The sequence below is a fragment of the Rhipicephalus microplus genome, chromosome 4, assembly GCF_043290135.1.
Source record: "Rhipicephalus microplus isolate Deutch F79 chromosome 4, USDA_Rmic, whole genome shotgun sequence".
In the NCBI taxonomy this organism is placed as follows: Eukaryota; Metazoa; Arthropoda; class Arachnida; order Ixodida; family Ixodidae; genus Rhipicephalus; species Rhipicephalus microplus.
In genome coordinates this window covers 36,424,613-36,437,398 of record NC_134703.1, presented here as the reverse complement: position 1 = coordinate 36,437,398, position 12,786 = coordinate 36,424,613, and the positions used below count along the sequence as shown (strand labels likewise).

At 41.3% G+C, this 12,786-nt stretch overlaps 1 protein-coding gene across 4 annotated transcripts in view; it reads right to left on the bottom strand.

Annotated features, from left to right (window-relative positions):
* Positions 1-12,786, bottom strand: part of LOC119172588 (neural cell adhesion molecule 2) — a 227,326-nt gene that overhangs the window by 35,410 nt on the left and 179,130 nt on the right. For all 4 annotated transcript variants that reach the window (XM_075892548.1, XM_075892551.1, XM_075892550.1 and 1 more), the window contains 2 exons: positions 10,906-11,196; positions 2,243-2,527 (listed from right to left, as the gene is read on the bottom strand). In XM_075892548.1, the coding sequence (XP_075748663.1) occupies positions 2,243-2,527; positions 10,906-11,196 (576 nt within the window). The remainder of the gene's footprint in view (positions 1-2,242; positions 2,528-10,905; positions 11,197-12,786) is intronic.

Here is a 12,786-nt window from a genome sequence, read left to right as displayed (position 1 = left end):
CCTGATTCCCATGCTCACTGAAGCACTATGCGTAGCAGCCTCCATGGACACTAGCGCCAGAGTTCCCTCTAGTGTATATTTTGGAAACTTTATGTATATAGGCACTGGATCGTGCGCTAGAATCCAGTCAAGGGCGTCTTTACTTGGCTTTCGATTGATGAGCATCAGCGCCAATGTCACCATCTGTGTAAGCGTTGGAGCCCGCTGCTTCGCATCTACAAATGGTTCCCTTTAGGGGCTGATGGTTCAGGCCTTCTTATGTAAATCGTCAGGAATCTAGTTTTTTTTTCGTTCAAAAAAGTAAAAAAAGAGATAAAGATGCTTCCTCATTTTGTTTACGCTCCTCCCGAATCATTGTCTGTACACTTATAAGACAAAGTTGATTGGTCTGAACTGCTTCAACCAGGGAAGTTTGGACCTGCAGTTTATAGCTCTGTGGCTTGGTTGCACAACGAGAAAAGCCTGCCCATTATTCTCTTGATCAGATTATTCTGCTCATTGCACGACGAATTCCCTCTTGCTATACAGGTTCCTTATAATGGAGGAGCATTTCTTTAGACTCTAATCAACGCGTCTAATGGGAGACGATGGTTGTCCGGAGGGCGCAGAGGAAGCAATGAGCTTTTGGTCGCAGTCAATAAATGTGGCGACAAGGGACCGCATCTTTTTACTGCTATTATCTGAGCGAAAGAGAATGAGCTTTTTATATGAGTGAGGCCACGCTGCCGAGCTAAATGTGATTACCGGCACATTTCTGCCCCTAATATGTGAGCATCCAAGAATTTCAATAAAGCCCATGCGGTTCTCAGTGCACTTAATTTTTATGCGACGATAACGTACAGCTATGACGGGAAAACCTATTACCCGAGCCGGTTTGTCTACTTTCTCGAGAATAAATTCTATTTGAGGTAATAAAAGCGATGATGTCGTGTACAATCGTTCGGCGGACGTGATCAGCCATGCACGCAACTAAGGTAACAGAGATGAGCGAGAAACATGGCGACATAAATTGGAGGTTTATCGACGTCCCCAGAATATTCGTTCTGGAAGTCAAAAGTTATTGTATCATTTATGAAAAGGGGCAAACCATAGCGGGAATGGTTCATAAAAGAGCTTTATGAACCTGACTATAGTCAGACGAGTGTTACAGAGCTCATCCTAATACCACGTTGTACACATGAATAGAAATTAGAAGTTCGTCGACGTCCAGAGAATATTCATCTATCTGGAAGTTAAAAGTTCTTGTATCACTCATATACGTGGTTATTGTTAGAGGGAGCGATGCACAAGAATTTTATGAAGCAGGCTATAGTCAACCGAATGCCACTGAGCTCATCTTGATAACACTGAGTGTAGGCATAAAGAGACTGAGTTAAAGTTCATTGTGACCAGACACGAATAGATAATATTGCAGGTTATGTCATGTGTGATATTGACGGACTCAGGTTCGTTGAGGTTTTAGTGTTGATCGTGCTGATGAAGGAAGTCCTCGTTCCTGGTCTAATATAATTTACTAAGAGTTCATTAGACGTAGTCACAAATGACCCAATGTGAAGCTACGCTATTTATTTCACTGGCATCCCGATGCCATTCATCTGAAATTTCTCGTCTTAAAATTCAAATAAGATATATACGTTTTCATGTCGTATAAACACTTTAAAAGGCTACGTGTGCAGGTGCTGACACATTAAAAAAAACAAGGCAATCCAATTGATGTTGTCGTTGAAACTCGTGACGCTCTGAATTTCACACGAAAAAAGACACACGGAGGTACAGGTATTCAGGACGCACACGAGCGCGAACTAACAACCGTTTATTTGATGGAAACTTCCCACTGCCCACTACAAGAGAGCAACCATTTGCGTGATATCACGTCTGATTTGTGAACTATCTAAAATTTTTATGTAAAAAAGAAAATTCATCGTCTGACAAATGTGTAGATGGCACGCTAGCACACCTGTCTTCGCCAAGCCTGCGCACTGTGAACGCTTCAATGATTTTTCTTTTCTTCATAGATATCTTTAGATAGGCACGTGGTTGCTTTTATATTTCATGTGTTTTATTAATAAATATTCATTGGGAAATTAGCGCTTGTGTGCGTCGTACTCTCTTGCTTCTCGTATCTGAATTTTGCGCTATATAGCAGTCCAATGAACTAGCAGTTCAAGCCCCTTGTGAAGAGGTATGGACCACCCCACATGGTTAAACGAGAGCGGATAGGCGGTCACGAATTGACACTCACAGTAGACCATGAGGAAGACCTTCTCGGACACACCATGACCTAGTTCGTTGGTGGCGGCGCACTGATAGTGGCCGGCCTGGTGCCTTTGCAATCGGTCTATGACGAGGCGCACTTGTTCAATGCGTATGTCGGGGCTGGGTTCGAGTTGTGCTCCTTCGTGGAGCCAGCCAACTTGCTTGACGGGAGGGTTGGCCTGCACGTTACAGTCGAAGTAGACACTGCTCCCTTCGCTGATCTGTTTGCTCGCATCGAGCGAAACCAGGTTGAGCTGCAGCACCGGCTTGACTGCAATTGGTGGTGTGGACGGAGCAAATAAAATGGGCAAAGGTGGAGAAGAGGCAAAAGAAGACTTTGTTAGTCGTACATGAAATGCTCATTATAAATTTTAGGCAAAAAACATAGCAGAAAAGAAAAAAAAAAGACAGAGTGAAAGGTCACGAGCAATATGGCAGCAAAATGTTGCTGCCCGCTTGTTATGGACAATAAATTACGACGAAAGTCATGTAGATGGATAAAAGTTTATTGACATCTGGCAGAATCCAATGCAACCCGTGCTTGGGCCTTTCACTGGGTAATGTCAGCGTATTACAACAGCAAAGCATCCCAATTTTTCTTCACTACCCACGCTTAAGTCTCATCTGCACCAAGCGGTCATGCTGGAATTTCCCGTTTTTTTTGCTTGTATCAAAATAAATGCCATGACTATTAATGACAATGTCGTTGCGAAAGCGAGAGAAAAAGAAAACACGAGGTCTACAACAACAACAACAACAACAACAACAACAACAACAACAACAACAACAACAACAACAACAACAACAACAACAACAACAATACTAATGATAATAATAATAATGTTTATTTTTCATCAATAGTTTGATGGACAGCTGCAGGTAAAAGCTGCTCTCCAAAAGAGGCAGCTTGACAAAGGCCCACAGCTATCTTTTAGCACGACAGCAGTACGTGGCAAACAATCAGCAATGTGAAGTCAACAACAATAACAACAACACCAAATAGATAGGTAAATAAATAAATAAATAAATAAATAAATATATAAAAATCAAGTCCAAATTCTAAAAACAAACATAGGAACCATAATAATACAGCAACTGCAAAAAAATATAGGGTGAATGTTTCTACCTTTACGACCACATTTAGTTATAAGAAAAAAAAACACTTCTGGTACGAATGTCATTCGTGCATCTTAGAACACGAGGCTGAAATTGATCCTGTACCCTTACACGGGGTATGATACCCCTCTTGTTTGAATGCAGAAAAGGCTCGATGGGTCAGCGAAAAAACGGATTGATATTGCAAGTAAGATGTAGCACTTGCATAATTATTACTCTGTGCACAATTGTTTTTTTTACCTTAAAGACATCTGATACAAGACGGGTTATCGCGTTAGGCGTCAACAAAAAGTACACACATTGTATTTGATACTTTCATCAGCAGATATACTTTTTTTTTAGATCAAGGTATGCTAAATATAATTGCCCATGCTAGTTATTGAAAATGAGCAATGTCTCCACAGTTCTGTAGTCTATTATTTTACACGTAGCGCACGCGTGGAACGTCGTTAAAATAAATGGTGATGAAGTCATCAAACCTCTAACTGAAATAAAATACGGAATAATGTAAGCTTCTCGTTCTATGACTATGTGCACGTTTTCTTTCATCAAACAAAACATCACAGCCGCTGAAATTCTTGTCACTCGAATATTTTCCCTGCCCTAAATTCTGACGCCCCTTAAGAACCTTTATCAAAACGAATTTAGCAGGTTTTATTATACTGTAATCTTCACAGCGCCACGAAAGAGGCTGACAAAGACAGCCGGCACAGCAAGGATTTTGGAGAAAAATAAGCTATCCAGTAAAAGGACGGGTATGCTTTGTTTTCGGTTACAACTGAATGAGCCCGGAAGAAAAATTTAAACATGGAAACAAAGACAATTATGCGCTTTGCGCCAACCAATCCACTGGGACGTTGTCCTTTAGGCGCAGGAAAAGATTACGCTTGGCGATACCATTCACTCTCATCTACTCCTACGGTCCGACGCCGCGCTGACCGTACGGAAGGAGCCGAGTCATCCAATGCGTGGCGATAAATTTTAACGGGTTATTCAATTAACGCCATAGCGTGAACAAACTTTTCAGCACCTAGTTTTTAAGGGTGGAGCCAAAGGCTGCTTCACTGTCGTGAAAGCGATGTGGGAAGGTTCGGAAAGCGAGTGAGGCAGCGAACCTATAGCGGGAGCAGAGACGTCGAAAACAGCGGTGATATCGCCGACTGCAATCTTGTACAAGGGGCGAACGGCCGCTGAATCGAGAAGAACGTGATGGGATGGACGGCGAAGTTTCGTCGCTTGCTCGCACGATAAGCCTTCCTTAGAGGGTTGTTTGCGTGGGCTCTACTTTGTTTTTGCATTGCGCGTTCGTGCAATATCGTGAATAGTACGACAAGGCCTTGTGTTAGGGTGTATTAAAAAAAAAAACTGGGAAGAGAGCGCCGGCCAGTCAGCTTCCAGGCGAGCCCTGTGTCATATTACTGGAGAGATGGCAGCTTTTATTGGCCTTGTATCGCGTCTTAACCTTAATTGGAGTTTGTCACAATGAGAACCTCGGTCATTCTGAAACGCATTACGCTCGTAGAGAGGGCATCATAATTTCTAATTCGGGAAGAATTCGAATAAATAGAAACGAACGTGTACAAAGAAACCTGTGAAGAGGGGGAAGGGGGAATTGATGTTAGATGAATAACGCATGAAATGGGTGGAAAACCTTTATGTGGAAATTTCAGAAAACTTTATGCAGTGAAGAGCGGAGAATATGTGAGCGAGTCGACGATAAGCTTCGCTTCTTCCAAAGCAAGTAATCTTTTTTTCGCAATTTTCACTCATTAAAATGCACGAACACGCGTTAAAAATTTGACACATATTTGCTCAGTGAGCGTAACACACCTAAGCGTTGCTATGTTCGACTTATCTCTTTCAGTTATAATTAAAAAGTCCATTTTTATGTATTCATGAAATTGCTTTCCCTCTAGAAGCCACTAACGTTGCGGAATGTAAGAAGATCATAATCAGATAACAAGTATGAGTCTGAACGATTTAAAGAAGGTGCTATTTAGGGCTTGACTTCATTCGAAATGTTAGAAAGTGAACTGAATCAAACCTAATAAAAACTGACGTCAGATATTTGCACTTTCAAACGTTCATTGATGAAATTGTGGTTGATAATTAATAAGAAGCATAAAAAAACAATTGACCGGCCGCCATCTGACGGGGCTGTAGCAGCGACAGCTTTGAAAATTCTAATGACTGATTTTTCGGTTTTCATTGAACTGCAATAAGCTATTGATTATTCATGAGCAAGGTCAAGTGCTAATAATAGGATGCCATCAAAAGTGTCTTCAAGAGGCGTGACAAAAATGAGGCACACAATTTCTAAACTGTCACAACATAAAAAATACTACAATCTATCAATTTATGAATTAGCCTACAATGCTTGAACAAAATAACAATCAATCAACAGTTCATTCATTTATTGCCAAAATGCAAATGGAGCCCCATATATATTGTTTGTTTGTATTTTTGTCATAGCGATGCATTTATTGGCGCTGCTATGGTGCCATCAAACCCCATTTCACTGAGAAATATTTTCGATCTACACCACGTATGATCATACCACCTGAGGTAATCTATGTTATTTCAAATATTATTAGACAGAACATTCTAAACGACCCGCATACGTTGGCTAATTGATTATACACCGTATGTGTGACATTGAAAGTTTCACGTTTAACTCTCTCGATGGGCACGTACTAGTTCGCGGATCCCTTTTTATATAGGATGATCAATTGCGGCATTGCGCTACCTATAGGGGTAAAACTATGAATTATTCGGCGAAACTCAGAACTTATTCAGTTAGGTGCTGTTAGCATGTCACCAACCCAGTTCTCTAAGTTTATGTGGAAACCTTGTTGATAGTTGGTAAAGAACTAAAGAGGACAACGTGGATGATGTATATTAATAGCGCAACTTACGTACTTCAAGAAATTGTACACGTGCTTCTCGCTTGCTTCTATTAGTCGTTTTGCGATATCATGTCAGTGACATGACAGATCGGACACACAATATAAGGACACAAGCTTAATCTAAAGACTATCCAAAGCACATGAATTTTTAACGGGCAACGACACGAAAGCCCTGACATGGGCGTTTGTTATTGCTATGTTTCACGTTTGTTTTAACCATGAGAAGCCAGCTAGCGTGATACAACAAGCTAACGGCGCGTCCGAGAATCAGTTATGTCAGGCAAGCACATAGTATTTTGCAATTGAAGTCACTGCATGCATGCATTCACAATATTGAACTGCTTGGTTCATACAGAGTGTCTGGGCTATCTTTAGCCAGAGTTTAAAAATATGTCGATACACGCAATGCCGATACACGCAATGAAGACATGGTCAGGTGCCTGTTGCTGACTCTTGTCTGGAGTGAATGAGACTATTTATTTTGGTTTGATCAATTGTTAATAAGACCCTTTTAACCAACTAACTTCTGAAGGAACAAAGATGGGTAAACAATTTCAATGAGAAAGTTGGAAATCGGTTTACAAAACGTCTGATTAGACTGTTTCAAACTTTATATCTGTAATGAATAGTTAGGTTATGCTAACTACAAATCCCCGCGAAATACAAATACCACGTGACATACCCTCGGTAAAATTAACTTGAAATTTACCTTGTTATGAATTGTTCACATTATTTTTACTCTAATTTTTTCTCCTCAAGAATCAGGATAGTCGACCAAGCTTCTTATCGGTTACCTTGACTGCGTCTGATTTTTTGTCTTATTTTTACATTTATGAAACAAACAATACTTGCAATGAAGCGAGAGCGCCTCTTTGCATCGTGACTTAAAAGAAATGACTCTTATGTTATGCCTTAAAGCGTCAAAGCCGCTCGCGAATAAGACACATTGCAACAGCAGTCGAGTGCAAACCTAAAGGAACACTGAACTATGCATTCCCTCCTCCCAGTTCAAGTTAGTCTGGTTTTCAAAGTGGTGCATTAAGCCGGATTATTCGGCCGATAGTATTACCTTCAGAAATAAAAGAAATGGAATCCACTTCAGCTAAATTAAGGTTTATCCGAGCTCGTGTTATGATGAAGAACGTGTTCTTCCGATTTCACTTCTTTTTTTTTTTTTAGGGGGAAGTGGTGTGAGCAGTGTTTTACACATGAGTGCACTTTTCCCTCATCGTCGAATAAAACAGTGTGTACCTAACAACTCAAGCTTGTAATGAAAACAACTTTGTCTTGCTCCGTTCAGACCTTTTTTCATATAGAAGAGAACTATTTTTTGCACGTACACAACGCTTTCATGCTAGCAAGCAATTATAGGAGACGGCAAGGGCCACTGAGTTGAGCTCATTTCTAGCATCCTAACCAAACGAGAAAGTTTAAGAGTACATTCAGGAAATGACAGTGAGCACACATACTGGAAAGCCTCAACAAATTACGTGGGCCTAGTCATTTAAAGAGAGCAAGTACAACTTTATGCACAAACTGCTTATTTTGGTCATGACTGTCGGTAGTTAAGTCCTTTGTATTTCTGAGCACCAATTACCAAATAAACAGTGCTTGCCTCATTCAAGCGTCACTTAAGACAGCTCTACGTTTTCGTTTGTTCGACCGGTGCTCAAACGAGCTTTTTGAGCAGACAAAAGGCTCATGCAGATGTAATAGATTGTAGAGGCATTCGATAGTTTTTGACAACGAGTTATAAGGTGATCAATTATGTGCGCCTATCATGATTCAGAAGTTTAAACAGGTACAAGTAATTGAGTAGGTACATCTTAGAATTCTAATAAGGTAAAGAAGACAAAATTGAGTTTGGGGGCACCAGAAAGTAGCCTGCATGAGACGACTAGTGAGGTTTAAACGTATTAGCGAGACTGGTCTGGTTTATTCTCGTTATTTTTAACCTCACAGATTGTGCATGGCTTGTTCATTGCTATAGTGATTACAGGAATATTCAACATGACTTTTATTAATCACAGTAGCCGTATTGTCTATTATAATGCATTGTTTGTTTCAGAAAGAAAGGAAAAAAACAAGAAAAAATCAAACTGCATAAGGGTAACCAAAAACCAGCTTTGTTCGCTACCCTTTTTTTGCGGAGAAAATGAAAATAATCATATCAGGGAGTTAATAGTCCAGAGTTTGGTATTCTTTATGTGGGAGTGAAAGCGCGCGAGTGCTGCCGGACTTACGCTGCTCAAGCAGAGATGAAACAAGCCGGCCCTGAATCACGTAAAAGGCGCATAAAAATAAGTGCCGAAGTCGTGGGTGGGGAAGGCGGAATGGGGGGCTGTGAAAGTGGCATGCTTCGCGCAGGAAATCCAAATGATGGCTGAGCGGGCATGGTCATTCACTCTCGGGCTCGTATCTTCAGACATAATCAACAAACGACTGATTCCCTCTAAAGGGACCATATCTTTGTATGTGGTGTGCGAAGCTATGTATGACACGTGTTTTTCGACGTATCAAAAAGTGGCTCAGAGTCTTGTAAGTGGTGTGTGCTTATCATAAAATTTGTATTAAATCAGTGTTTGTATAACAGGCCAATCAGTTGCTGTCGCAATCATTGCCTTGACCTAGCGGTGAAGCTGGCTTTTCAGTATTGAAAGTGAACGTGTGGATCTAGCCATCCAGAATTTATTGAATACTTATGCACGAGACTGATGTGTAACCCATGTATGATCCATGAATTGTATTTTTTATACTAAAGTGCTAGCTTTTCTTAACTTTTCTTTTCTGGATGTATTGTTATCAATATATCCGTACTAAGCCGACAAGTTGAGCAGCTCCCATCGCTGAAAGTGAATTAGGTGCCGCACGAGTTTACGCCAATGAGTGAAGAGAATAGGGTGCTGGAAAGCGAGTTAATTCCTCGTTCGGGAGTGTTAAGCTTAGTTTCCCCGCAACACCACAACAAGGAGTGTTTTACAGAGTCTACCTAATGCAATCAACTATAGTGTACCAGCGTTGTTTCATTGGTGTGAACTGTGACGCCAGATGTTGGTATACTCCACTCGAGTCTTTTTTTTTGTGCATACCATGTCACACAGCGTCTTAAATATTCAGAATTACCCGACTTGCACGCACCAAAGTAACTATATTTGGTGTAACATGCGCACATAAATGCGTATGCAAGAAGGACACGCGAATAGGGCAATGTGTCTGAGTTCATGCGCCTTGCTTGTGTTCGCGTTGTAAGTTCAACTATCATTGAAAGATCACTAATGCGTGATAGTAGAAGAGAACAAGCGTGAGTCTGTGCTTATAAGAACGCCGACGGCATGATGTCTCGTTTGACGAGATGCTGTGTGCCTAGTTGTTCCTGCATATTCATAGGGCACCATTGTGTGAACAGTAACTACGTTTACGTTGCTGTTGTTCAGCATGTAATTAGCACATGCTTTGTTAGGACGAATCTATTTGCGTGCTTGTCATAAAAAATATCATGTGACCATACTCAACATATTTTCTCAGTAACGTTCAAACAACAAAAATGACTTAGAAAAGGGAAGGCGTATTGCCACTCACATTTTTTTTATTTCCCTTTTGCTGTATTCGGTTAACGCCAAAGTATACTATCAGTAATGCTCAGCTCAAACCGGGATTTCAATGATTAAGAACCTTCACGATAGTGGTAGATAGTTTTGTTAAAAAGGCGCGCAAGAAGCCAACATTGCAGATTCTTCTGGAACTTCCGTGGCCGCTAGCGATAACACTTGAATATTAGACGGCACAGTGATAAATGCCACTGCTCTTCACCGATTGTTCCTTGATCGACGGCCGATGTTCTGTTCGTCGCTATCAGTACCACCATGTATCCCTGTCAGTTGAGCTTCAGTCTCCCATTCACAAGTTCGGCCAAATAGAGTTTCTTGTTTGACATGCTGACTGTTGTTTTGTCCGATGACACGACTACGTGCCAGTATTACTATCTCCACTCTAGCGTCAAACAGAAAAGAACGCCTAAGCGCCGTCTTAAAATATCCTACCTTGTCAAGGCCGAACATGCCTTGAAATACGGATATTTTTTTTTACGTGTGTGAAGGAATAGTTTTCTTCACATTTTATTGCTACAGTAAGGTTATTGACAATTTTTGTACTCGAACCATTTTACTCCAGGTTTCATTATTCGTAATATAGTATTTGCTAAAAGCAGCTAAAGCTTAGCGCACCAATAGCTTGCTTTGAAATACCTGCAGCAAGTCTGCCTTTTAATTTTGCCATTGTAACCAATGCAAGTATATGCTGACTGGTACTTATAATCAACCCTACTCGTGCACTATGTATGCAGCTTTCTTCCGAATATATTGGCGAAAAATAGCGGCAGATACGTAGGCACGAAAAAACAAACAAAACGAAACCGGTACGTTATCTTTATTATGTAACCGTTTCTTTTGACCAGTAACTTTTCCGGAAGTAAGCAAACACGAACCAGAAAATGAAATACTACTTTTTGTGAGTACGTCCTATATGTGAGTTGCAACGTTCGAAAGAAACACGCATCAACCTGCCCCTGACAATATTTACTAAAGTAATTCACGATTACGGGACAAATAGGCGGCACTCGCCAACTCACAATGCACGTCGAGAATCCAATAGTCGAACAGCTCGCTGTCGGGAAGGTGCGGGTTGAAACCACGGCAGCCGAGCCTCCTGCCATTCATGTCGGCGTGCGCTTCGAGGTGAAGCACGCTCGTGGTGCGCGTCGCGTCCGTGGCCAGCGTGGAGCCGTTTAGTGGGACGTCGTCCAGGAACCATTGTATGGCCGCCTTGGGCTGGGCGCCACGAGCCTGGCATTCCACGTCGATCACTTGGCCGTCCAACAGCACGGGCTGTGACGTCACGATGTCCACTTCCAGCGGACGCACTGCGCCAGGAAACGAAAGTCGTAGTATGTGTTTAGAAAAAAAGTGGTTAACGATTTTGAGTACTTAGTACTCTACTATGGGAGAGCATAAAGCTGTCCCTTCCATATGGTATGAGAAAAGGTGAACGTCGATTGTATAACTTGAAAAACTGGGCTAGTTGGTTCGTACTTTAAGAAAAACTGATGAGCGCAAATGAAGACAGGGACACAGAAAGACCAGACAAGGACCGGTATTTGTATATCCTTGTGTTTATTTGCGCACACCACTTTACCTTAAAAATCGTATCACTGACACGTCGCAGAAGCAGTCAAACGGTTACTTTTGCGTTGTTTATGAATGAATAAATTTCTTGCCAAGAAGTTACCGATATTGTGTGGTTTGGCTGCGCACTGCTTCAATCGTCCACGTAGGCTGAATTAGGCAAGACAAAGGAGCTAGCACATGGAAGAAATAATAATCGAAGCGTTCTTCATGAACTATATATCAGACCGTGATCGTATAAGGGCATCATACGTAGCGTTAAATTTAGATGCTGTTACATTTCTAAGCGAAGGCTTTCGCGTAAATCGATGACTTGCTTCTTGACTATAAGAAAGGTGCTCGTTCGAGCTTATTATATCACACCTTCTTGTTATTGCATAACACTTGTTGTCGTCATTGCACACGTCATCATTCACTGCTTGTGCATATATAGATGACGAGCGAAACTGAATGAGTAAAACGCTGCTATCTCTCAAGGTGCGGGTAGGTTTTCTGTTCCTTGCGGGTTTTGTCTGTGTGTACTTATGAAGCGCATCATTACCGTCAGTTATGAAATGGTTACTGTGTTGCTTTCACACTGGAAACGTCGGCAGAGCATGTTACTCTATTGCGAAAAAAAAACTCAACTATAGTGAAGATAGAAGATGGTGAAGGAACAGTGTTTGGTGAAGTAGGTCACTCCGCAAATCTACTGGTTAGCCATGTGGACTCTATCCCCATAGTGTGTAAATACAACAGGTACGTATCTCTTATATCCCGGCATATATCAGGTTTAAGAGTCTGGTAATATCGAGGGAAGTTGGAAATTTATTGCTGTATGACAAAAGCAATGAAGCTATTGGAAAATCTTCCACCAAGGGAGCGAGTCTAAATACCCAGTCTTTTACCCCATGAAGGGGTTTCGGCCATACCTCAAGCGATAGTAAGGCATAAGATAAGCATAAAATCAAACAAGTTCTTAAACGAAGATAGGGCATGGCCTGCCATGGTACTGACAGAATATTTACACTGCTATTTGTCCGCTAGCTTCCCGAATACGTTCTTACTGATTAAACGGAAGCTAAAACCACTCTTGTGGTTCTCCTCTACAGCTAATGTGCATGCAAGATTGCTTATAATATGGTCAGTCACATAAATAAAAACATGGTTGCGGGCGAACAAGTTTTAGATTCTGGGGAAATCGACAGGCGTTTTCTCTAAATACTTGTTGTACGTCACCATAAAGGCTACGCAAGTAGGTTCATTATTTCAAGGCTAATACACTGAGAGTGAAGCCATTGGCTAAATGTAATGTGTACTCGCGTACATGCTTAAGCCCTTGTTCAAAC